The sequence below is a fragment of the Dermacentor silvarum genome, chromosome 2 (genome assembly GCF_013339745.2).
Source record: "Dermacentor silvarum isolate Dsil-2018 chromosome 2, BIME_Dsil_1.4, whole genome shotgun sequence".
In the NCBI taxonomy this organism is placed as follows: Eukaryota; Metazoa; Arthropoda; class Arachnida; order Ixodida; family Ixodidae; genus Dermacentor; species Dermacentor silvarum.
The window spans coordinates 231,883,702-231,911,249 of NC_051155.1; the positions used below are offsets into that span (position 1 = coordinate 231,883,702).

The following is a 27,548-nucleotide window of genomic DNA, read 5'->3' on the forward strand; positions in this document are numbered from 1 at the left end:
ACGGTGCCCCAGAAGTCCTCATCACCGACAGAGGTACTGCCTTTACGGCAGAACTAACTCAAGCCATCCTGCGATACAGCCACACAAGCCATCGCCGGACCACCGCCTACCACCCGCAGACGAATGGCCTCACCGAGCGCCTAAATAAGACCATTGCCGACATGCTGGCAATGTACGTCGACGTCGAACACAAGACGTGGGATGCCATCCTTCCGTACGTGACCTTCGCATACAACACGGCCGTGCAAGAAACGACGCACATGGCGCCGTTCAACCTGGTCTACGGAAGGAACCCGGCAACGACGCTTGACGCCATGCTACCGGACGTCACCGACGAAGAAAATCTCGACGTTGCCACCTATTTGCAGCGTGCCGAAGAAGGTCGACAGCTCGCCCGACTGCGCATCAAGAACCAGCAGAGGACCGACAGCCGACACTACAACCTTCGACGACGCTACGTCGAGTACCAGCCCGGTGACCGTGTTTGGGTCTGGACTCCGATACGCCGACGAGGACTTAGCGAGAAGCTGTTACGTCGCTATTTCGGACCATATAAGATCACCCGACGTATTGGCGCACTGGACTATGAGGTCGTGCCAGACGGCATTTCGCAATCACAGCGGCGCCGGGCACGACCTGAAGTCATCCACGTGGTGCGTCTTAAGCCTTTCTACGCCCGCTGACAAACTTAGGTACTTTGTTACTTTGTTATTGTTTTTTGTTATTTTGTTTATTACGCATGGTTTTGTTTTCGCTTTCGTGTTTGTTTGTAGCATCGGGACGATGCTTTTTAAGGGGAGGGTATTGACACGTACTCATGTTTATCTTTCACCGGTGGCCGCTTTCAACATTGGCTGATAAATGTTAAACGTTATCGCTCGGCGCAGGACGCGCCTGCATTGGAAGCTTCTCGGACGTTATCAATGCTTCTATCCGTCGTCTGTGGTCACCGACGCCCATGTAATCTGATTGTATGAGCGACGCGAATTGTCTAGAACTTTCTGGAAGACACGCGCGTACCAGGGATTATTCTGGAACCTTCGATGACTCGGGTATAAAAGCCGACGCGTTTTGCCGCTGATCAGATTTCGACGATCGCCGACTGTGTTCGCCGCTATCGTTGTGCTTCAAGTCTAACTTGCTTTTGTGGGCACAGGTTCGCCCAATAAAGAATCAGTTTCGTCATTCCCAGTTTTACGACTGTTTGCTTCATCGTCACTACTACGTGACACTATGAGCAATGTCAGTCTTGGCACAGTGCCAAGCGTGCATCTTAACATAGTGTGGAAATGCTGCCACCTTTTTACACATCCAATGTTAGTCACATGAATTATCGTGAAAATTAATATATCTTTTGAAAGTGATCATCCAAAAATACGGCCCAAGTTTGTCAATGCGTGCTGCTGCACAAACATATGCTTGCCCTTGGCGTAGACATTAAATGGCCACGGTTTTCAAATGCCTTTTATGCTACTTTTCACGCTTTGTCAGCGGCCAGAGCGACGCTCCGCATGCGTTATCAATGGCATCAGCCGGCCATGACCAGTGGATGATAAAGAGTAGCCTAGAATCAAGCAAAAATCATCGCTACAACATCGCGGCTCGTATCTCGACAATTGTCATGCTGTCGCTACAGCTAGACGAAAGTACAATCAATACATGCACCGAATTCTCATCGGCGACTACTAGATCGACCAGGCTTCGCTAATTTCGGTTTCGCAGGTGGTAATTCGATTTCTACTCTGAATTAGTCGTATTCAATTTGAAAGACTTTTACTATGAAAAAAAAAAGACGGCAGATCCCACGCCCTGTGGGAATCGATGTTATGCGAAGCAATGTGCGGGGAGCCTATCAAGTTACCGAAATGACCATGAGAGCACCATGACGTAGGCAGCTCTTTCATGACCTACATGACACGCATGTCATGACATTCATGTCATGAGTCCTCAGGAGTCCCTTTAGCTACGCCTAAGAGACCTTAAGGCAAAAGGCTTAGTCATGCTCATGACTATGACTTGGACCATCAACCTTTAGCCTTTTCCTTCACTTTGTACCACATCCGAACCCATTCCGTTGGTTTTTGAGTGTTAATCTTTTTTTGCCTAATCATTGCAATTTTTGTTAAGTCATGCCCATGACTATGACTTCTACCACCATCCTTTAGCGTTTTCTTCACTTAGTACCCACGTCCGAACCCATTTCAGTGGTTTTTGAGTGTTAATGTTTTTTTGCTGAGTAATAGTCATTTTTGCTCAGTCATGGTCATGACTATGACTTTTATCATCGTCCTTTGGTGCTTCCTTCACTTAGTGCCTACCTAAGAACCCATTTCAGTGGCTTTTGAGTATTAATCTTTTTTTGCTGAGTCATTATTTTTGCTGAGTTATGCTCATGACTATGAGTTCGACCAGCATCTTTTAGTGTTTCCTTCACTTTGTACCCACGTCCGAACCAATTTAAATGGTTTTTGAATGTTAATCTTTTTTCGCTGAGTCATTATGATTTTTGCTGAGCTGTGCTCATGACTATGACTTGTACCATCATCCTTTAGTGTTTCCTTCACTTAGTGCCCATGTCCGAACCCATTTCAGTGGTTTTTGAGTGTTAATCTCCTTCGCTGGGTCGTTGTCATGACCTATATGACACGCATGTTATGACGTTTATGTCATGACCATTCACTTATGTTCGTCATACACTCCTGTCATACTATGCAAATTTTGGTACCTACCAAGTTAACGAAACGGCCATGAGAGCACCAAGGTGTAGGCGGCTGTTTCATGACCTACATGACAAGCATGTCATGACATTCATTCATGACATGACATATTAGTTCGTCATATACTCATGTCATAGTATGCCAATTTTAGTACATACCAAGTTAACGCAACGACCATGAGAGCACGAAGACGTAGGCGGCTAGATAGATAGATAGATACTGTCAAAGTAGCAAATGTTCGCCAAGAAATGCAAATGTTCGCCAAGAAATGGTGCGAGTCGTGAAATATCGCGGCGTGCAACCGCCCACGCCGGCCAACGCTCGGTTCCCGATAACGGCAGCAAACGAAACTTCAGGGAGCGGACAGTGCAGGATGGCGACCGTCGAAGGGGAGGGAGGAGGGCGGCAGGGAAGCGGATTTGGCCTCGGCAACTCCGCCGCTTCGGTGGCAGTGGCTTCGGAGGCTCCCCTCGCCCTATCTCTCAGCTCCCTCGCAGCTCGCTCCCCTTCGACTGTCTCCGTGCACGAATTAACCGTGCCGGCGCCGCCGGTACAGCCGGCCGGCGCAGATTAGCCCGCTGCCTGAAGTTTTGTTTTCTGCCGTTATCGGGAAGCGAGTGTTTGCCAGTGTGGGTGCCGGCGCCAGCTTAACCCGCTCCCTGAAGTTTAGTTGTCTGTCGTTATCGGGAAGTGAGCGTTTGCCGGCGTGGGCAGTTTCGTTGGCTGGACTGGGCCTCCACCGCTGCATTAAGGGGTCTCTCCTAAGCTTTTGCTCTATGGCAGTCTCGGAGCAATGCCGGTTGGAGGCACCGCCGCGTTATTTGGCGCGCTGCTGAGAGCATTGCCGGTCCGCGGTATATTCGAAGTAACCGTCACAAATGCTTTTGCGTTCGAATTACCGAGCGTTTTCGCTTATTGAAATACACATAACTTTGACGGGACCAGAGCGTCAGTTCGAATAAACTGGCAGTTCGAATTAAGCGTGTTCGAATTAACGAGATTCGACTGTACTATCAGAGCATCTGAACTACTTTGCTCAATGGTGTCCAATAACTTAATGTTCCATAATAAACACAAATGCTCACCTCCCCTTCCAGGCACTCCTCCAATGCATGAACCAGAAGAGGGTAGAAAAGCTGAGGGCCCTGTTCTGGGAATACCCGAATTACGAGTTCCACCATCTAGAACAAAAAAATTAGGATTTGAGCACGTTATGCAGCTTTTTGATCCTCATTATAGATCATGAGCGATGAAAGGAGCTCTGTACCCAGCACAGCGTATTTGGCAAAAGTGTCTTACTGAACTCATTTATATAAGAAACACTCCAAGCACATCATGTAGTACTTTAGCAAACAAGTTTACAGCGCATTGCTCGATACATAGTGCTGATTTTTAGCTTCTCTGCAGAAGCATTTGCATTACCTAGTTTTATCAGCAAAAAGCAAGCCTTCGCATTGTCGTTGTCAATTCTTACTACACCCTGTGAAAATTGCAGTCAACCATTCACTTGAGGCCAGAGGCACACAGCGGGAGAAGCCGAGTGTGGGGGCAAAAGTCATTGAAAATTTTGACTCCCTCGCTTCAGGCAATCAGTTGCCCCTTCCAACCTCACCTGTAGCCCCTTCTTACTATACAAAGTACCAGCTGAAACTTCATGGCAGAAGTCCCAACTGGAATTCAGGATGCCATGATGACTGGGCAAGACGCAAAGAGTGAGGTGATATGTGCACCCATGTGCTACGCACATGATTTGGCAGCAGTGACGACATCTATATTAACTCCGTTGGACAGCCTTTACATGGTAATGTTATTGCAACACCTTTGCTCAGCCATCAAACTGGCACTAAAGAGTACCACTAGTAGCTTCAAGAGTCATGGTCAGCGTTCAAAGGAAGGCCAATAAACATGCAAAGTACTAACAAATGTATTGTGGAACGTCGTGTTCTGCTTCCTTATTTACGTTGTGGTGAGGCAGAGTGAAATTGTACAGAAGCTGGTGCCCATACTTTGATCAATGTACAACCAGACAGAAATCCATTAGTGCTCAGTGGATTTGTGTCAATCATGTATGTTATTGAATTTATTCCATTCGCTAATTCATTTATTCATTCATTCATCAGACTGGTTGGCACATGGAATGCGACATAATGTATCCGATCGGGATCAAACCAACAATCGTGCATTTACAAGCTGAGCATTCTAACCACTACGCCATGGTCACAGTGTGCAAGCGAACATATAATACACTTCCCTTGACCACATACAGACACAGACGGAGCAGCCCTCGCATGGGTGACAGAGCAAACACGATCGAGCAAAAAATTCCAACAATTATTTGGCTCTCTGCCGTATTGCGAATTGTTTCGCATGGATCGAGGGAGTGCCGTGGGAATGGGTGATGTATGATTACGTGATACGCAAACCGCAAGCTCAAATCACAATTTGCTCCAATGCATGAATACAGCGGAGCAGAAGCTGAAGATTATCAGCATCACAAAAGAGGAGGGGGGAACAGAGCCACTGTCCGAAGATATAATGTGGACGAGTGGTGCATCTGTGGATGCAGACTGTTTTTACAAAGATTTAAGCATTGTTATATGCAGTTATTTCGGTGGGTTATACGCGCAGAACGAGACAAATGCAACAGCTTGCGCGACACCATCAGCAGAAGTGCGCCGCACAGCAAGACAGAGAGGAAAAAAAGAAAAGAAGGCAGGGCCCGTGACGTATGCGTCACGTGATCCTCGAGCTCCAGTATGGGAGAATGTAGGGAAGGAATTTCGCTGGAGGCTAGATGGGGCAAGTGGAGAGAGTGTCATGTTGGCGGTGAAGCTCGCCTCCAGAAAACATTGGTTTGCAGCACTGAAATATTTCTATCTCGGCTATTAAAGAACCAATTGAAGAATTCTTGCGGTAGAATGCTCCCTAGAGGGCCCCCATGTAACAATTTCCAGCATATAACCAAAATTTTCTATGTGGCTTGGTGAGAGGCCCGTCAGGTGTGGCTTCACCGAAACCTTGAGGCCAGGTTCTCCGCCATTTACCGTATTTATTCGATTATAAGGCAGTCATGATTATAAGGAGAGGGTGCAACTGGGGGGACTCAAGAAAAAAAAAAAAAAAAAAAACCCTTGAGTATGCGACCACTATAAGGCGATACAGAGTAGGCGACGAATTAGTGAGACTCGGCGGGTATCTCCTGAAATACTGTGTTACTAATGCAGCCAAAATGCAAAATGGCGACCATGAAATAGACAGGGGGAAGGGAGTTTCAATATGCGGAGTGCGGGTTATATGCGAATTTTGCCTTTAGGTGTGGCTTCACGGCAGCATGGCACGCACTGCCGTAAAGCCACACTGTAAGGCGAAATTCGCGCTACTGTGAAGACACACCTAAAGGCAAAATTTGCGTATGAGGCGGGGGGCAACTTCGAGGCTAAAGATTCTGGGAAGAAACCTCGGCTTATATTCGAATCAATACTGTAGTTTCACCTCCTAGGAAGCCCACCATCTCCCCATCCTTGCGTGTAGAAGCTCCCACCTCCCATCATGGTCGCCCATTCTCGTTCGTTTCATAAATCACCATTTTGCGTTCAGAAGTTAGCGAAGAGTGCACGCGGCGCCGACAAACTAGAACTCGGACCATTGTGAGCTGCACTGAATGGCCATTCTAGCGCAGCAGAAGCTGATGATAAAGCTTTCACACAACAGAGCAAATTGTGAGTTGAGCTGCGTATCACGTAGGATTGCATAAACGTGATATACGTATGACAACCATGCCCGCGGTGCGCCCTCGGTTCAAGCAAACGCTTCGCAATATGGTTTGGCCATGTTTGCTCTGTTGCCATTTCCCAAGCGACACCTGCTCAGTCCATGCCGTCATCCTTTGTGTGAATTCTAGCCGCGAAGTGAAATGATTCACGTCACATGTCCTGTGACTGATTTGTTCATGATCACGTCCGTTGTGTGAATTCAGCTTTATCAGCATTGCTGAAAAAGGCGGGAGAAGAGCCGCTGGCCGAAGATACAACTTGGACAAGTCGTGCATCTGCGAATGAAGACTTTTTCCAAGGATTTTAGCGGTGTTGTATGCAGTTATTTCCGTGAGTTATACGCGCAGATTCCTTTTTTTCCTTACCGGGCTGTTATAATTGGGGGTGTGGGTTATATGCGGCAGTAGGTTATATGTGGAAAAATACCATAAATGCACCATCACTCGTGTGCAACTGTTAAAGGAGCGACAATTACACTCTTCCACAGCTCAGTTTCGGTTTTCTGTGCCAAGCACACTGTCTTGGCACAGTGCCAGTAACGTTGTTGCCTGTGGATGCTGATGAGTTCTGTGCCGATGCCCACAAAAGTGACCAAGAATATTACTTCCGACATTTTGGAAAGGCTCCACGTGGTCAAGGCTTCTATTTCCGTGATTTCGCTTATCATGAAAACTTTTCATTTACAGCTTCGAGTTAATGGGGTTTTACTGTATAGGGTAATTGCCAAAAATAGGATGGTACTGAGCAAAGAAGACTTCACGGAAGGCTCACTAATGGGTGTGTCTCACATGTCCAACTTGCACTAGGATGGCACTGCAGACAGCACGCCTCTGTAGCTGCAAACAAGCTGCATGCTTCTTCTGACTGCAGGCTCCGTTTAAAGTGCTATACAGAAGTTTTTTTGTCGGCACTCAATGATTTCGAGGAATATGAAAATGTTGTTCTCAAGGAGTTGGGGACTCGTAACTGCTGTTCACGGTAATTGAGTTAAGCAAATGAAAGAGTTGCTGGAGTCTGGCCATCATTTACTTCAGGCATTAAAAATAAGGTTAAAATAGTCAAGCTCACCCTCATGACAAACAGCATGCCTTCACGGTTCAGATCATTCACGAGATCAGTGGTTGCCTTCAGCAGCCGGTCACCATATGTCTAAAGATAAGCAGAAGTGAAAAGGTGATAAGAATACACAAACTCACTTAAGTTGAGTACCCAAATCAGTGTAACGCAAGCAACAGACATAATGAAAGACTAAGTACAGTCATCATTATACCGTATTTATTCGAATCTAGGCCGATAGTTTTTTTCAAATAATCACATACGAAACTCTAGGGTCGGCTTAGATTCGAGGATTTTAAAAAACGCGCCAGTTTTTAACTGAAACCGATAAATATGGTGCATAGTTAGCGCCATCTAGAAAAGTCAGTATCGCAGCCGCTACTAGCCGCGCCAGTAGCCAGCTGAAGTACACGAGCGACGTCGCCATTTTGACCTGCGTCGTATCGGTAGTATCGGTATGGTGCAGCATCGGCGCGCGGTGTGGCGTTATCGTAATGGCACCAAATAGGCGATGCCACTATAGTGCCGCTTTCTAAACGAATACTGTATTTACTCGAATCTAACGCGTACTTTCAACACTACACTAAATCTGCGTCGGCATTTCAAAATGGCCGCCTCGCACGCGCGTCGTGCCTAGCTACCGTAGCATGCAGAAGCTTCCTCCGTGTGCTGCAGTACACGTGCTTAGGCAATATAGTCTACCGTCTGTCTTCACGTTCTCAGCGTCTGCTCTATCAGCATGAAGTACCGAGTTCATCACGATGCCGCATTTAAAAGGAAAGTGATCATCTGTGCGGAGACGGACGGAAATCGGGCCGCATCACGGGCGTTCGGAGAATCCGAAACTTGCGAGCGGGACTGGCGCAAACAGAAGGAGAGGATTTTCGCCAGCAAAGCAATGCGGAACGGTTTCAGTGGACCGAAGCAGGACGTAATCTGCGACGATCCACTCCGGCGATACGATCAGGCTTGGCCCTATCTTGAAAGCAATCTGCGACTGGTAAAGTCCGCCGCGCGCCGTGTTTTCGCCGCGTTGAAGCGAGAGGCATGCTAGCACGAAGGCGCGCTTCGTCTCCAGCGTTTTGACAGTTCGTTTCCGCGGTCAGCGAGCGAGGTGTGTTCATGTTTGCTTGAGCGCGCGTGACACCGTGCTTGTTAATAGCGGTCTACTAATTTGCTACCGCATTCGATGCATCACCTTTCGGGCGAAACTGCGACTTTTTTTATTCATCGCAGCATCAGTGCATCGGGAGGAAATCTATTTTACCAAATTTTTCCTCACGGAAAACGGGCGCGCGTTACAATCGAGGAAGCGTGAGAATCGAGTAAATACGGTAGTTGTGCTAGCCGTAGAGGCATCCTCAAACGTTCAAACCGGGCGGAACTTCGGCATCGGTCTGTCGTTGGCGGGGGCCACGGGAGATGGTTTTTGCGTGCGCCGCAACGTGCGCTCCTTCCAAAAATGCAGCATCTCTAATGCGCTGGATGGTACTGAATATAGCGCACTGTTTGAAGATGTCAGCAGTAAGGAAGATGGCGACGAGGCTAGCAGCGATGGTGACAGAATGAGCTCGGCATGTTCAAATTTAATAAATGCTGTTTCATTTTGCGATTGCTGTCCTCGCTTTTTCGTTCGGCCTACATTCGAGGTAAGTTTTTTTTTTTTCGGACTTCGAACTTTTAGGGGGTCGGCTTAGAATCGGAGTCGGCCTAGATTCGAGTAAATACGGTACTTGACATGAACACACCTTAAGCACCCTGTTGCTTCTCCTGTGGAGGGTGCTGTAGACTTCAGGTTGGGGTGCCTTGAATGTGCTAGCTTAACTCTTTCCCTACCATGGGGAAAATATGTGTTTTCTGTAGGTAACGGCAGATTTTTTGTTTTTTTTTGAAGGAGCTACTGCACTCAATATTTTATGTAATACATTAACAAAAAGCAGAATGAATGCACTCTTCACGCATAAAAGTTTTATCAATGAGATTATGCCATTAAAAAAATTATAAATTGCCAAAATCAAGATTCTGGGATAAAATTGAACAAAGTTCGTAAAGACACACTTGTATCTACTAAGAAAAAAAAATGTTACGAAAATTATGAGATATACAAGATGTATTGCCGTCTAATGGCACTATCTCCGAAAAAAATCTAAATTTTTCATTGAACAGGTACAAAAATTTAACTGCAAGCCCAAATGTTGGGCATGCCGGGCTGCGGCCGCCGATGTGGCTGGTTTGCGTCGTCATCGCTTTCAGATTCAAAGTCTGATGAAAAGTCAGTGTCCGCCGACTCGCTGCTATTTGATGCATCGATAGGATTAGCCGCAGAAGCAGCGGAATCGCGATATCTGTGATCTCCCGAAGCGCGCGTGCTGCTTTCGGAGCCGGACATTTTTGCGTTCTGCTTTGACGATCGCGAAAAACTTTGGAGTGCGTTTAAAAATCACCGCCTGGCAGGAAAAAAGCAAACTGCATAGAAAACAAAAATATAGTTTCTCCTCCTTCATGTCCATTGGCGCAGTGTGTCCTTGAGTGGCGCGGAAGGTCTCGAAAGTGGTGTTTCAAACCATCGATAGCTGGCTAATAATGCCCAATGGGAGCAGTACAGAAAGAGTTAATACTTCTTTCTTCCATAGTATTCGATGTTTGCTTTTCACAGCCTGTCTTTGTTAAAGTTAAGCCGCTATAGGTGTTTTCACTGCTCGGGTCCAATCTGACAGCGGCTCTACCTCTCTACTTCCAGGAACTCCTTGGCGAAGGAAATTCAGCAACAGCCCTTCATTGTTATTTTGTTTGATGTAGCATAAATTACTTTACATGCTAAGCTAGTGGCAACAGAGTTGCATCGCAGGTTTTCGGTGTTCAGGAGAATTTTTTTGCAGGATGAACTGGCAAAATGATTCAGGCTCGACGTGGTTCACCATCATGCTTGCGGTTGCAGCAAAGTGGTTAGAAAAATTCAGAATATCAAACGCAATTAACTACAATGAGGGCCACATGTCATTCGTAGACAGCGATAAAAAGCTATCTGAGATTGACGACAATGAACATAAGTATTAATAGATTTCCATTCTGTGAGGTAAACCTTTTTTTTTTTTACCTTCAAGTTTTAATTTTATTTGCGATAGACAAAATCAGAGGCATGCCAGCATACAATATTTGTGTTATAGAGTTGTTTACCTGTTAGGTTTTGGTGCTTATTGTTGTATACATGAACTTATACCAACATAGAGTATTCAAGGTGTATTAGAATTGGATAAGTACTACCAATTGAAGCAGCAGCGTGCAGACATTTTCTTTGGCCTCTTTTAATTCAATCAGTTTGATACATTGAACCATTCTTTCGAATTCTGTAGAAGGTCGAATTAACAGAAGTTGACTGCATATAACAGTTTCTCAAAGATCATGCTGCTTCCTGCTCACTTCGGACATGAATGCACAAGCATGTTGGTGTAAAATTATATATCCAGAGTTTGATCTCAACCCAATGCAACACAGCACTCAATTTTGTTAAATGCACTGCATTTGAAGGTCATGGTGGTTTGACACAAAGGCACACTTCAGCAAGAGACTGACCCCATATATGTTACAGCTATTGCTGCTATAACTTACTTGTAGGAACTCTTTAGGAAAAAGAAGGATGTAGGCTTGTACCACTTGCAGGCACATCTTCATGTTTTCAGAGCCAAGCTCTGTAAACAAACATCAGCAGCTTTAACTGTTACCTTTTGAAGAGGGACATAGTGAAGCAGCACAGTGCTAGCATTGTACAATAGTGGCTTGTTCACTGCTTTCAAGTACTCCCTGGCACCAGTCAAAAGAAGACAGCTTTACCGACTTTGCTCAGTGAATCCTTTTCCTGAGCAGATGGAGTGAGTGCATAGTGATGCGTGAACCCCTTTACACAAAACATGCACTGTCCTTAAGTGGACATGCAGAGAGTAAACAAGTCAACCTCTTTGCATATATGAAATGGTGCCGTGCAACACTTTCTCTCACGTTTGTCTGTTCTACTATTTGCATGCAATCAATGTAAAATACAATGTATAATCACATTTCCCTAGATGCAATGAGACTGGCTAGAAGTAGTCTTTCAGTGCAGTGAAATCGCAAAGCAGTCTATGTGCCATAAATTTCTTTTTTAACACCACTGTGGGAGCACCACCACTGATGGAGAAGGATTCTGGCACATAACGAAACACTAATGTGCAGCTCTAAACAAAAGTTCATCAGTTACATGTGATGAACAGTAGGTGAACAAGCGAATAATCAGCCCAGAGTCGCTGCTGCAAGGGACTTGTCTTTATCAAGGCTGTCGACATGAGAAAGAAACATTTCCCTGTCGAAACAGCTCTCAGCTAAGGCTTCCCTTGTTTGCCCATCATTGATCAGTTAAGTCACCATCTTTCACTGATTCCTGTGTTTTGTTTCAACCAATAAGAAGTGGCCTTCTAGTAGGTGAACGAGGAACAATGAAGAACTCACCAAAGAGAGGAAAGAGATACTGCGCCAGCTGCAGCAGCTCAACTGAAGTGGAGCGTGTGTTTGCCAAAAGTGCCCACCACAAGTCGAGACAATCCTCGAGCAGATAGACGTGCGGGGACTGGCGCACATCCACCCCGAACGCCACCACTGGCAGCAGAAATGGATGCAATCGCTCAGACTGTGCGCCGAGGCCGTTCACCACCTGTCAGGAATGTGCTTCTTGTGAATCTCTACATTTAAGTGAAAAAAACTCTACAGTTTGCATGCAGAACTTGACTTTTCCCACCACTTGAGAAAAATCTTACGAGTGACATCTAAGTGGCCTTTCACCTCAAGCTGTCTATGACATGTTATGGTATGGCAAGGCATCAAAGTGCATAAGCAAATAAATTCTGCAGAAATCTGTAAGGCAGTGGAAGTTTCATAAATAGGGAAGCGTTCATTCACCTGAACATAGCTAAAGGCTAGAAGGGAAAACTGTGCAAGTTCCTCAGAAAGGAGGCTTCATATTTGAAAAAGTTAAATCTTAGTCAAACGGTTGCAACCTGCACCAATTGGCTTTCAGAAACATTTGTTTTACCAGGTGAGCTAACCAGGAATCTAGCATGTGGTAGAAAAAGAGCGGATTGACAGACAACTCAAAGAGCAGGAATACTGATTAAAAGCGAATTAGTTCTGCAGAAATCTGCAAGGTGGAGTTAAGTAGTAAGAGGGGGAAAGTTAGCATCATTTGGCAAATTTTTTGCCAGAAGAGCCGACACACATGCAGATGGTACATTTCAAGGAGAGCAACCAAACCTGGACAAGAGTGGTGACGATGGCACAACGTAGCATGTGATGCTCGCCGCACGTTTCCCAGAGGAGGGGCAGGTACTGAACCAGGTCGCCCGCAAACGGCATTATCTGGCTTCCTACTCGTTCAATGATGAACGATGTCACGTGCAGGATACTAATCTGCACCACACGTAGAGAAATGCAGACACGTAAGTGAAGTGAGCAAAGCACAAAAGTGAAGTAACAGAATCCTTATAGTACTAATTAAAAATAATATGTCAGTTACGGTTATACAGTTAAACCTGGATATAACGTAATTGACAAATTCCCGAAAACTTTGTTATAAAGAGGATTTCGTTATATGCAGGTTCGGCACGAAAATTCGAAAAAGAAACGCTTAGCGTATTTACTCGATTCTTGCCGCTTACCGATGGTGTCGTAGCATCGTATAAGGCCCCGTTTATAGTCCGACGTTATTGGCGCGCGGGCCAGCGTTGTTTGCGGCCAGTCACGCTACGCCGGTTGCGCTGCGCCAGCCGAAACGCCATCTCCTCTATACTCCGACGCGCACGCCGTCGGCTGTTATCTGCAGAGCATGCGCAGAACGCGTGCCGCTTTGAACGGCTGTCTGCTACTATCAGCGAAGCGGCGTGGGCGCCTTTATTTCTTCGCACAAAATGGCATTGTGGGTCGGCGCAGTCGGCGCGACCAACGCGCGAATGGATCAGGAGCCAATTCGGTGCCAGTTACGTTAGCTGCACCGGTGCTGATGTAACGTGCGCGTGCGCGCTCGTGTTACGTCGGACTATAAACGGCCCTTACATAGTGTCAGGTTAGTGAAGTGAAGCGCAGAGATTTGCGCAGTAACCAAAAAGTGGCGCTGCCAGCCGGTTGAAAAAAAACATTTTTTTCTTCGGCAACATCAACTGGAAAAGGATAGTGCCGGCTTGGCGGGCTAGGCCAGCTGCAGCAAGCGGCAGCATAGGGAGGGGGAAAGGTCACGCCCGCGGCGGCAAGATCGCCGGGTCGAGGGATGCAGGCCCGCCTCGCACACGCTCGCACGCACGCACACGTACGCTCGCTCTCGCCTCGCAGTCGCCGTGAATTCAAGCGCGCTTGGCGCGCCGCCACCGCTTCGCTCTGCGTCGTGGCGGAGATGATGCTTCCGGTTGCTGCTCGCGCAAAAATGACAAAATTTGGGGCGAAATCTCTAGGTTGTCGGCGGGAAAAATTCGTTATTTCGAGGGTGTGTCCCGCTGCCACTTCGTTACGTAGAGGTCTCAAATGCATGTGCTTCTATGGAGTAACGGTGGCAAATAGAAAAACTTCCGTTATATCCAGGAATTCATTATATGGAGGTTCGTTATAAGCAGGTTTAACTGTAGCGCAGGCAAGCAGAGATAGTACTTTCACTTGTTCTCAACATGACAGCTTAGTGCACTGACACATATTTTTTAAGTCGTAGACAAACTACCACACACTTCTCATTTGTAAATGAAATACGCTTATATTAATGCTCTCATATATTTGGGAAACACCAATGCCAATTTTAATTTGATATGAAGGCTGGTCTTGAGATGGTGGACACTTGCCGATTGGCTGCTCTCTCCCTCCTGTTGTCACAAATTTTGCATACTGCCACTTTGTGATGTTGCAGCAAATGAGCAGAACGCGAAACGAACAAAGATCTCCGATCGCGCCCCTGGTGTCCAAATCCACGCCCCAGTGACGATTCTCACCGAGTAACAGAAACCATTCTCAAATGCAGTCAGCAATCTTTTGCTGACTGCACGCACCGAAAGCAATCACAGAGCTGGAATTATGTCATGGACGTGCTCTCGATCAAGTCACGTCATGTTTTGACTATCCCCTATAAGCAAAGCCTATATTGAGGCTGAATTATTGTCAGATCACTTCCGGAAACACATCGTTTTTGGTGTTAACTGATTGGCTGTAAAGGAGTATGTTTATCTAGGTCAATTACTCACAAGAGACCCTTGATCATGAGAAAGAAATTTACAGAAGAATAAAATTGCATCGGAGTGCATACGGCAGGCATTGCCAAATCCTGACTGGGAGCTTACCACTGTCGTTGAAAAGTGTACGATCATTGCATTCTATTGGTGCTAACATATGGGGCAGAAACTTGGAGGTTAACAAAGAAGCTCGAGAACAAGTTAAGAACCGCACAAAGAGCAATGGAACGAAAAATGTTAGGCCTAACGTTAAGAGACAGGAAGAGAGCGGTGTGGATCAGAGAACAAACGGGGATAGCCGATATTCTAGTTGACATTAAGCGAAAAAATGGAGCTGGGCAGGCCATGTAATGCATAGGTTGGATAACCAGTGGACCATTAGAGTTACAGAATGGATACCAAGAGAAGGGAAGCGCAGTCGAGGACGGCAGAAAATTAGGTGGGGTGATGAAGTTAGGAAATTTGCAGGCGCAAGTTGGAATCAGCTAGCACAAGACAGGGGTAATTGGAGACTGCAGGGAGAGGACTTCGTCTTGCAGTGGACATAAATATAGGCTGATGATGATGATTGGCTATACCACTGACAGCAGACACGTCACTCCAGTGAGACGCTGCACTGGGCATGAGGCATCCGCAAGTGATCAGCCGAAAATATGGGCTCTGATCAGCATAAGTGGATTTGGGCTTCAGTTGCTTTGTTGTATACTTGTAAAGGTTTTTTTGGAATCCGTGATACCCATGCCCTTTTGTTCCAAAAACTGGTAATTTGACGTACCTACATTTTCATACCGTATTTACACGATTGTAGGTCGACCCATTTTTTCAAATTTGGCAATCCAAAGTTGGGGGGGTCGACTTAGAATCGAAACCGAACCGTGTACCGCTAGTAACGGCAAGAGAAACGAGAAATCAGGGGTGCTACGGCGTGGTTACAACTTTGCACCTACGTTTTTATGGTTACGGTAGAAGCGTAGCGTAATAATTTACTGTATTGCATACATTTTGATTGCGCGCACCACGAGCGCACGGCTCTTGTGGGAGCATCGATCATGGAAGAGCCGCCGCTTAGGGGGTATTGGTAGATGGCGGAAGAGCCGCCGTTTGGGGGGTATTAGTAGCTGGCGGAAGAGCCGCCGTTAGGGGGTATTGGTAGTTGGCGGAAGAGCCGTCGTTTGGGGGGTATTAGTAGTTGGCGGAAGAGCTTTTCTTTGAGATACGATTGTTTTCGACGGCCGCGCGCATCTGTCACTTCTGCTGTTGTGCTGAATCGTCGCGCCTGTCATGAGTGCCAAGAACTTTCGGCGCTCGTTCTCAGCAGCGTTCAAACGGGCTGCTATCCTCCATGTTGAGGAAACTAACAACTGCGCAGCAGGACGCAAGTCTGGAGTCAGTGAACGTGTGGTGCGGCAGTGGCGGATTCAGCGCGAGAAAATTTGGCCTCACTGGCTACTGTGTGCGGGTGGGTCCTCTCTGCGTGGGGGGCTGTATCGCGCGATGTCGTGGTGCGGTCGTTCGCGAAGTGTGGACTCACTTTTGATGACGAGGTGCTGTGGGACCGCAGCAGCTATGACGGCAGCAGTACCAGTGAGGTCAACTCTAGTGACGATGAGTAGTCTTAGCAACCCCATCAATAAATTTCCCTTGTGTGAAATGCACTCGTGTGGTTTTTCTCCCCCCCATTTTTTTTTTTTTTTTGAGACATGCAATTTTGGGGGGGTCGACCTACATTCGAGTCGACTTACAATCGTGTAAATACGGTATTTATGAGCCTTCTTACACCGCCAAATTTTGACAAGGGCCAATCTGATACAGTCACTGACTGAGAATTCAGACATGCTTGGCGGAACCCCCACTGGCGCCATAGACATAATGTATAAGGACAACCGAAATTCCGGACACCTTACAGCAAGTCCTGGGATAATTCAGACTCTGACTGCACGACCATGTGCCAATTTGGTCACCGAGTCGAGCACAAATAGAGATAATTTCGTTTTGATACGTTGCTGGCATGGGCATCAGCCACGTCGCTGATCCTTTCTTGAAACTGAAACTAGCAAAGCCTAGTGTATCTAGTAGTCGCCGACTGCACTCAAACCGCAGGACGAGTCAAGCCACTTAATCTGTAAAGACTGCATCTGTGATTTATCGTGTGACTTATGTTCTTATCATCTACCGTTCATGGCAGGCTGATCCCTTTGATAACGCGAGTGCAGCATTGCTCTGACCACTGACGAAGCACGAAAAGCATGAAAAGGACTAGCATGAAAGTCATCCCTAGAAAATTATGGCGACGGACTGTGTAAGCCAAAGGCAACCCTGCCTCCGTACGCACAGCAGCACATTGACAAACTTGGACCATATTCTAAGACATATTTTTCATGGCTAGCACCAGAGGTGTCAGTGGATGGCAGCATTTCCGAACTGTGCTAAGATAGTGTGCTTGGCACTGTTCCAAGAATGCCATCACTCGTAGATGCCGATGCGTCTTGCACTAGTCAAGCGAAAGATAGTGTGCTTCGCACTGTGCCAAGAATGCCATTGTTCATAGATGCCATGCGTCTTGCTCTAGTCACGGCAAATTAAAGGAATCTCCAAAAGTGAGAATCCGAGAATATGGCAAACCTTTTTTGGCCACTTGTGGAACCGTCACTTATTTTCTGGCGTATCAGGCATTTCGGACTCCCACTTATTTGGACATTTTGGCGGTTCCGCATCGAGTATGAATTATCGGTCATTGACTGTACTTAGATGAACGTGCCAACAAAAATGCCCCTCTTTTTCCTTACTTTTATACCTTAAACGAACATGGAAACATATGCATGATGTTGATTTCAGATGAGTCACATTTTAATAGTGTTTCATTGGCTGAACTACATAATTCATTATGTCTTGTACAATTTTGAAAACAAGCTGTGCCACTTCTTTGGGCTTATTTGAGAGGGTCATTCACTCGATGGCCTGGACTCACATGACCACAACGGTTACGATATCGTCGTGCAAAAACAATCTTGCCATTGAGAAACCATCCATTCGTGCACACTAAAAAAAACGCATTGCATATACAGTCGAATCTCGATAATTCGAACTCGAAGGGGCCCGAAAACTTGTTCGAATTAAAGGAAGGACGTATTCTTGAAGTATTCGAGCACCATAGCACGATGCATGAACAGTGCGAGTCGTGAAACATAGCGGCGCGCAAGCGCATAGCGAGCACAACCGCCCACGCCGGCCGACGCTCGGTTACCGATAACGGCACAAAACGAAACTTCTGGGAGCGGACGGCGCCGGCATGGCGACGAGCGCGCGCGCGCGGAGACAGTCGAAGGTGAGAAAGGAGGGTGGCAAGGAAGCAGATTTGGCCTCGGTAACTCCGCCGCTTCGGTGGCAGTTGCTCCCCTCGCCCTCTCTCTCAACTCCCTCGCAGCTCCCTCACCTTCGATAGTCTCCGTGTGCGCGCGCAGCCGTGCCGGCATCGCCGGTACTGCCAGCCTGGCACAGATTAGTCTGCTCCTTAAAGTTTCGTTTTCTGCCGTTATTGGTAAGCGAGCGTTTGCCGGCGTGGGAAGTTTCGTTGGCAGACAGGGCCTCCGCCACTGCTGCTCTATGGCGGCGTCGGAGCAATGCCGGTCGGAGGTGCCGCCGAGTTATTTGGCGCGCTGCTGAGAGCATTGTCGGTCCGTGGCATGTTCGAATTAACCGTAGCAAATGCTTTTGCGTTCGAATTACCGAGCGTTTTCGCCCATTGAAATGCACATAACAAAGACGGGACCACAGCGTCAGTTCGAATAAACCGGCAGTTCGAATTAACGAGATTCGACAGTAACAGGGACTACACTACTCAAAATGCACGTCCCCTTACAACTCAATGTTGCTTACGCTAACTAAGGGTACAATAAAATTAAACACCCCCATGACATGCTTCTGATAGCTGCCTTACCTTTGTATCGCACTCTGTCACTTGCTGCAACAGCTTGTATAAGAGTGACACATAGGATTCCAGGTACTGAAAGAGTAAGAAAGCAGTGCTGTTACATACTTGAAATAAACAAGGGAGCAAAAAATTATTTTTTGAAAATTAGCACTTTCAGCGATCAGTAGTGTGCTAGAAAGACCAGGGTCTGCACTTGTAAAACTTCTTTTCTGTAAGTGCCTTACGCTATTGGCAACTGCCAGGATGATAATATGGTTGTTGCACTGACTGCTAACATGAGGGATGGGTGCCCAAACAGCGGCCAATGAGGACATGATTCTATGTAAGAGAAGTCTTGTGAATACAGGCCCTGATGGTTACGTTTTGGCTAAGACTTTCTTTCGTTTCAGTTGTATGACTGACCTTAACGCCTAAAAACTGCAGGTCTCAAAGATGCCATTCAGTTATGACAGACAAAAAAGCAGAGGGCATAAAACCAATTTGGGCCACATTTTTTATTGCGCGCTGGCAGTATATGAGAAATTTTTTTTTGCTGCTATTATTGTTGTTACAAGCAAAAGTGTGACCAGAATGAAAACTTTAAAGTAAATTTAAAGTAATAGCTAAACAGCAAACAATACTTACAGGAAGAAACTGTTCTGTGTTGAACTCGAAATCATCAACAGGTGGATCTTCAAGTCAAGGCCAAGTCAACAAAGAGGTCAGTAATGTTTCAGTTATCAGGTTTGCATAGCCATAGGTAATTTAAACTATGAAATATGAGCTCTACCATGAAACAACAATTAGCACTTTCATGTGTTATTTTGCCTGTGCTACCCAAACAGCAATTAGTAAAGTGGGAATCACAAGAGCTGCGCATTGTCAGTTAAGCTCAGCAGTAGAAGTGCAAGTGCTGGAACAATGAAAATTTTCCAGGCATAGCTGAGGAAAGGTAAAAAATACGTGCAATGCATTTTGAAAAGAGCACAATACAAAAGCAACGACATAGAGAAAATAGACGCTCCTTTGTTTCCATGTTTTCCCCACTATTTGTCTAGAGCATGAAATGACAACTAGGCCGCTTAGCCGTGCCACCATCTTTGCCGTATTTCTATTGATCACTAAGTAGGAAAAATGGGTTGCAATTTGTTACCAACAGCATTCCTAACGTGCCTAACCATTATGCTCATTAATGTTCCAGAATGCATGTTTACATCTAATTATAAAACTAGCATGCACTAAACATTCCTTTTGACTGAATTGCAACCGCAATATCTTCAGAGCTTTGATTAGATTGAATTTCTCAGTAAATAACCAAGAAGGAATGTTAAATGTTTAAAACCTTGGTACTTAGGTAGGAGCATCAACTCAAGGTCAAGTCTCGTACTATGTTGAGAACTGCTGGCATTGCATCTTTACACAAAAACAAAGAAAGAAGAAAAAGTAGTGCTTACAGCAAAACTATACATTATTGAGCTTTTGTTCTGCTATACGCTGCAGTAGCTTGGATTCGAAAACATGCCATTTCAGACACAGAAAGCACAACAGTTTCTCGCTTGGCAGTCCACAAGAAGAGCAGTTTATGAACGATTGCCAACTTTTATAGTGATGCATTAGTCTTCCTTCTTGTCCTTTCATGGTACTATCAGCTTCATTTAATTTAACCCAGACGGGACTGACAAAATAGATCGAATTATCCAAAGGGTCGAATTGAACAAGTTGCAGAAAAAAATGCAACACACATCACTCATTCATTTGGCAGTATTTGCCTAATCCTAGCACACCCCCAAATCAAATGAGCACCTGCTTTCTACGAGTCAAAAGTAGAAAACTAAAATATAACTGTCATTAGAGCTCTTAATCAAATATGAAATTTATCGCGCATCCGATTTTTTCACAAGAATAAAGGGCAAGGTTCCAATGGCGGTCAGTTTCCTAAAGTCAGCTTTGCCACACAGATTTGTTTGGTTTTGGCGGCTTCGCGGCAATACAGCCATGTTGTCCAGTAAAGCATACGAACACCATGAATGCAGTTTTGGTTTCGCATCTGACTGCACAGTGTAGGCAATTTTCGGTTCTGTTAGCTAAAAAAAAAAAAAAATAAATAAAAAACGCATTAGAATCATGACATACCATAATCGCATTGCGAGCTAATATTAATGCCTAAAAATCTTCTGAGAGCAGGCCAAAAATAGGCGTTTTCGATGGGAAATGACATGTTTAATGCATTCAATGTCCTCGAAGCTCTGCCGAGACAGGCTGCCACTAAAGGAGATGCTATTAGGGTCACCATGTCACCGTCCGCTTATGCATGCTGATGGGTCAAGTTCGAATTATCCAGCGAAAGCCAATTTTATGATCGAAGTAACAAAAGTTCAGGCCCATGTAAATGGCTAAGCGCCAGTTGGGACCTTTGGTTGGGATCGAATTAACCCTAAAATCGAATTACCTGAGTCGAATTAAAGTAAGTTTACTGTATTCACTCCATGAGTGATTTCATGCACCCTTTGTCAGTTCTGCATGTCAACAGCCAAAATTTTCCTTGGACATTAGAAACAAGCTTGGAAGTAACAAGGACAAGGAAGGACACAGGGTTCTTTATTTTGTTATTCGTCGAGGTTATTTTCGTGCTCATTTCTAGGGTCAATATACCGGGTGTTTCAGCGAACACTTAAAAAAATTGATAAAGGTTTCCTGTGGCAGATAGCACAAGTCTGGTTAATGAGCTGGTCTACTTGAAGAGGCGGACATTACTTGCACAAAAAATTGAAATGCGTAACCGACTAATTAACAAAAATTCACTAATTCAGTTCTTAACTAATTAGCTTTGTGGGATCTCACACGTGCTCTTGGGACAAAGGAACGACAACACAGTAGTACAAACAATCCAAAGGACATTTATTGCACCTTTCATACACTAATACACGCTAGCCGAATTACTACGCATAGAACGGATTCCCATGGGTGCGCGACAAATCGAGGAAGTCCGACTCACCACGACCGGATAGCGAGCAAATATGCTCGCCCGCATGCTAGACACCAATTGCCTAATCGTTCACGTGTACGGTCACGCGAGTGGTGGCGGGTTCGAACGATCCGTGTTCGTCTATTCCGGTGTCCTGCTCCTAGCCTCGCGAGACGGTCTCGCGAAGCGTGGATCGGTGCACACCCGGAACGTCCGCATCGCTCACCGATCCCACGTCCAAGAGGAACAGCCTTCTCCCTTTTGCGCCCGCGTAACCCCCCCCATCAGGTGGCGTTAGCAGCGCAACACTCGCGCCCTCTCTCGTAACATCCACGCCGACCGCCGCCGGCGCTTAGCTACGCGGAGAAGCCGGATTACAGGAGACTGGAGCCATGTGAGGAAAACAACATCAGAGACGCGCGACAGTCGCGCATCCCCACAGCTCGTGGCCCATATTGCAAAAACCAATTCTAGCCGTGGAGTTCACAAGGCAGATCCGCTTGAAACGAATTCTCAGGATTACACCAGTTTCGACATTTTCATTCCCGAACTTTGCGAAGAAATGCATTGGCATTCCAGTTACTTTTATGCTTCAATGCGTAAAACAAAGTTTTGTTAAGAAAGTAACTGTAACACCAATGTATTTTTCCACATTGTTCGAGAATTAATATCTCGAAACTGGTGTCATCCTGAGAATTCGTTCCAAGTGGATCCGCCTTGCAAACTGCACGGCTAGAATTTTCAAATTGCAATATGGGCCATAATGGTAATTAGTAAAAATAATTAATGAATTTTTGTTAATTAGACGATTATGCATTTCAATTTTTGTGCAAGTAATGTCCGCCTCTACGAGCAGACCAGCTCATGAACTAGAATTATGCTATCTGCCACAGGCAACCTTTAAAAATTTTTGAAAATGTTCGCTGAAACACCCAGTATACGTATGCCTTAATGATGCACTTGGCCAAAATACACTTTGCCGATGCACTTTGCTACACATCTTTTGCTTCTTGAGCTGAGCTACAGAATTCTCAACACAAGCCCTCTCATACATGAAATCTGCTTATATGTGTTTCAGAACAGGGAATGCAAATGCAAAGGATATCAGCTTTGACGGCTCCAGCTGCTGTGAGACGAACAACAAGATCTTCAGATGGATCAAGGGACTCAATCAGAGCCTTGTACAGGACAGGCCTCAGTTCAGGTGACATTTTGACACCAACCCACTGGCCAATTAACCAGGCTACACGACGACGCACAATGCGGTACCTGCAAGCAAATACATGTGTGAGAATAACTACCAACTTTCAACACTAATACAGCACAATCACAATGAGGGATGAGTGATTCATTCATTTTTCACACTCTCAACCAATTGTAACTGATAGTGATGAAACAGACTACACATATAAAACACTCAACTTCCGATAATTCAACCCCGCTGCCAAAGAGAAACCTAAAGAATGCATTTAACGTTTCTGCCAAGCTGTACCTTCAATTGCATTAACTGACGATATCAGTCTGCATCCTGCGTCTGCACTCAGATCAGAGCACTGTTGCTACTTGGAAGATTGAGTAACCTTAGGAGAGACGACTTTCTCATACAAGTGGTGTGGATCAGTCAACTGCTGTGATACTGCACAACTAAAAAATTTGCCTTCAATGCTAAGCTCTGTTGCTACGCTTTCACTCAGGAGGTTCCAAACGAGGCTGAGTGTTAGTGCGCCTGGGGGAGCTGATGTGTTTAAAGGAGTAGCCGCCACCGATTCTTGATTGGAAGAATTAACATTTTGCAGTTGCAGCGAATTTCAATGGCTGATTCATACCAGTTCCGAAGCATTATTTTCTCCTCTTCTTGAAATGAGACTGTTTGGTATAGCAGTCAACACAGCTCTGTCAAAGCAGCAAAGAGGGCAGGAATACGGGGACCACGGAGCAAGAATTTTTCAGAAGGACACAGCGCCCGCTCCGGCGTCCTAATCAAATCACGGCGGAGAGTACGGCGCTTACGGCGCTTACGTGCCCTCTGTCGGTTAAATCCGCACGTAGGGATTGGAAAGACGTGTGCGGCATGCTCGCCGCAGAAGCTAGCCCTTTCAAGGCCATCAAGGGCCAAAAACCGATGAGAACAAGAGAGACACAAAGCCTGCAAACCGCAAAGGAAACCACTACAGTTTACTTGTTGGAGCACACCGCACCCTCACTAACTTAAATTCATCGCAACTTTAGTGCATATCGAGTAAATCTTTGTTTTTCCAAATGAGAGAAGGTTGTATTTCTGTATAAAACATGAGGTGCACAGTACTGTAGAGGATTTTTTTTTTCTTTTTTTGGTCATGGGAATCGGGTTGCATGTTACAATTGAGGGCATGTTAAAATCGAGTAAATATGGTACTGTTGATAAAATGTCCATCACTTCTGTTTCGTGACATTATTGATTCAAATCTGTGGAAATTTACGAAATACTTGACAATATCAAAATTTTTGTGCGTCATGCCCACAGAAGAGCATGTAAACGACGGGAACGTACCTGCAGCATCATTTGTCGTGCTGCAACGAAAACTGCATTTGCTCCTCACCAAACCGTGACGCTACTGCACCGCCCATGCACGCTGTCGCTGCAGGGAAGATTCCCCTCCTAAAATATTTCTTCCTCCATGACCGGGACATTGACCAACTATACAAGGATGGCGGACTGTGTCGGTTGGAACTGCGCCCTGCTGTCCTGAATAACTTTGTCACGGGATTAGCATGTGCTTTACTCAACTCCTTGCTCTGGCACAGGGGTCTGTGTGGCAATAATGGGTTTCAGGGAATTACACTACATTGAAAAGGGGTGCTTGTGCTCCGAATCTGCAAGCGAAATCCTGCAAGTGAAGTCTAAAATTCAAAATCAAACTAATTAGACTTTCCCTGCACAGTAAAACATAAACACACATAAACACATGGACACACTTGAACAATGATGAATCAAGTGAGGAAGATTTCATAATTGTCATCAGTGTTGGCTTAAAATCAGAGGTTGAGATATCTGTTACCGACAAGCATGAAACTCAACATTAACAATGGCCTCATACATTCTCGATTAACATATTGTCTCTTAGTTTGGCCAACCACAACTAAATATAATTTATCATCACTTCAAACATTGCAAGACCGTGCACGACGTGCCATAGGAAACTTCTTACGTATGGAAAACACCAAACCATTCTATAGCAAATACAAACTATTGCCAACATCAAAACTTTGCACTTATAAACTATTCCTCGAAATTTTCCAGCGATTTCAGATAGACAAATCCTCTTTCCAAAAAAAAAAAAAAAAATAATACCACGTAAGAACAACAGGATATAATTTCAGAAATAGTCTGGTAGTTACACCACGCAGTAGAACCAAATATGGTGAACAAAAACTCGCCTTGCAAATTACTCATCTCTTAATCGATTATCCTCTGGCCACAGATCTATTCTGGAACCTCCAAGCAAACTTTTAGAAAAGTGGTCAGAAAATTATTATTTGCAGAAGAAGAAAACCAAAGTTAGGCTATCATGTATATTCCTACAAAACTATTTTTTTTTTTTGTTCTGGGCTACAAGTGTTTGCACATTACGTAATATTGTTTTGCTTACCTAACTTTTTGCTTGATCTTGGTGTACTGCTGTGTATCATTTTCTCATGTTATTTTTTCGCTTCAAATGCTTATAAGATGTATAAAGCTGTATTTGCCATTCATTTTTTTTCGTTTCCTTTTTTGAATTGTGCGATCAATCTGTTTATTATAAGTATAATATTTGATTTTCACATGTGTCTTTAAAATGTTCTGTACTGTCATACTGCTGCTGCTGCTGTATGGGTGGCATGTCCCAGTCAGGCAATGTATTGCCTTTAGCTGTGCCCCCTAGGACAATTCTTATATTGTCCTAAATACATCAATAAAGAAGAAAAGAAGAAGAAAATAGGCTGCTGCAGCAGCAGCTGCTTACAGGACAAAGGCCTCTTACATTACCCCCATCCTTTCTCATTTAATCTAGCCCCCCCCCCCCCCCCCCTACATCTGTGAATTTCAAACCCTCAACCCTTTATCTAATCAACAGCCACAGTCAACTGGGTTTGCTTTTCCTTGGAATTCATTCTGTTACTCTAACAGAACACTTGCTTATCTGTTCTACACAATACGTGACCTGTGCAACTCCATTACTGATTCCATTCCTGTAATATTATCAGAAGCTAACTGCAAAGTAAATTGACCTCTCCAACTTGCAACCAAAATGTCACAGACTTTCAGAATGAATTAAAACTGATGAGCATTACCTCGGCTCAGAAACCTTCAATTCCGGAATAAGGACGTGAAGAAACCAATTGTCAAAGTCCAATTCATCATGTAAGTCAAAGGCGGCGAGTCCAACAGCTGTGTACACTGCAATAAGAAGGCAAGTGCAAAGATGCAATATATGATGTACATCTAAAACAGTGACACTAGTACATACCAGGTGCTTCTGCAAAGGCTTTAAACAATTTTTAAAGAACTGCCTGTGGAAGATAGCACAATTCTAGTCCTTCAGCTGGTTTCCTCGAAGAGGCAGACATTACTTGCACGAAAAATAAGTTTTCTCTATTTCCGGGGCTTTCATACAGTATGTAGTCTCTAGTCAGCAACATGCTTTTCCAGGCTCTTTAATGTTGCTTTCTTCGGCGGTGCTCTAACCTCAGGTAATCTGCTAGCCACCTGAAGGCAGAATATATTCCTCTCCAGAATAAAAATCACCTTGAGATTCACTAAACTATGCAAGTTTTCTTCCGTAAAAAGCATGCAAAGAAAACGTTGCCACCTGCAGCGCTGTGCGCCACGAAAAAAAAGCATGAATGAATTCCGCCGAGTGTGTTGCTAAAAAAGGTGCTGTCCTTGCATACAGACGCTACAAAGTGCAAATATCCACGGTTGAAAAAGTTTTAGAAAACGGTGGCAACAAACACTAGCACACACGTGTTCGTGTGTGTTGACCGCTTCACGACATCTAACTGAACTAATGTTTTCGCATGTCGGGATGGGCCCGACACATGATCGCGAAGGGTTAAGCACCTCAAAGCTTAAGGGTTCTCAAGGTCTAGCTTGAAAATGGCGGTTGTTCTCAAGGATTGTTACGAACCCTGGCGTTAGAGTACGTGTAGTAGTACCCTCCCACCTGCATCCCTGTTGAGCATAGCCTGAAAGCTGATGGTGCCATCAGCTGGCTGGATCCCCTGGATCATCTCAAGCAGCAGTGGAGCCAATGTCTCCCGAAACTCATGAAAGATCGTCAGGAACAGGACTTCACTGCATTGCTGCAGATGGAATATGTAACAAAGATCACATGGGCTGACCTACACTCTGCACTTAACAAAACTCAAGACTAACAGTCAAGCCTTTAAAAGGGACACTTAAAGAACAGCACCAAATCTGTTAACAGTGATTGAGCCTTTATTTCATTTTTTTTCCAGAGCAGTAGCGACATTTACAAGGTAAAAAATCAATTACCAGCAGGAAAAAATGAAAACCAAGCTTCTTTCCTTACAGGCTAAACCTAAACTGCAATCCAGGTACAGTCGACTTCTGCTAATTTGACCCTGATGGGACCAACGAAATTGATCGAATTACCCAGCGGGTCAAACAAAACAAGATGCAGAAAAAGAAATGCAAAAACCACGGAGAAAGAATAACAGGAGGTGAAACTACGGGCCGGCATGTCATGCTGGGAGAGGAGGAGACGCACTGGTGGTGAACGTTGGCGTAGTGTCCCTTGTGGCGACGGAAGGAACTACTTCCCTTGCGGTCGGAGCGTCGCGCGCGGCCACGGAAGAAAAAAAAAAAGAAATTGCTCTCCGACGGCGCCCGGCGTCGTTTGCTACTGGACGCTT

At 45.3% G+C, this 27,548-nt stretch overlaps 1 protein-coding gene across 1 annotated transcript in view; it reads right to left on the reverse strand.

Annotated features, from left to right (window-relative positions):
* LOC119442867 (importin-11) overlaps positions 1-27,548 on the reverse strand; it is a 67,207-nt gene that overhangs the window by 13,011 nt on the left and 26,648 nt on the right. Inside the window, exons 12-21 of the mRNA XM_037707911.2 lie at positions 26,837-26,975; positions 25,965-26,070; positions 22,759-22,922; positions 19,334-19,374; positions 18,716-18,781; positions 12,827-12,982; positions 12,029-12,230; positions 11,156-11,235; positions 7,559-7,639; positions 3,803-3,898 (exon numbers count right to left, since the gene is read on the reverse strand). Of these exons, the coding sequence (XP_037563839.1) occupies positions 3,803-3,898; positions 7,559-7,639; positions 11,156-11,235; positions 12,029-12,230; positions 12,827-12,982; positions 18,716-18,781; positions 19,334-19,374; positions 22,759-22,922; positions 25,965-26,070; positions 26,837-26,975 (1,131 nt within the window). The remainder of the gene's footprint in view (positions 1-3,802; positions 3,899-7,558; positions 7,640-11,155; positions 11,236-12,028; positions 12,231-12,826; positions 12,983-18,715; positions 18,782-19,333; positions 19,375-22,758; positions 22,923-25,964; positions 26,071-26,836; positions 26,976-27,548) is intronic.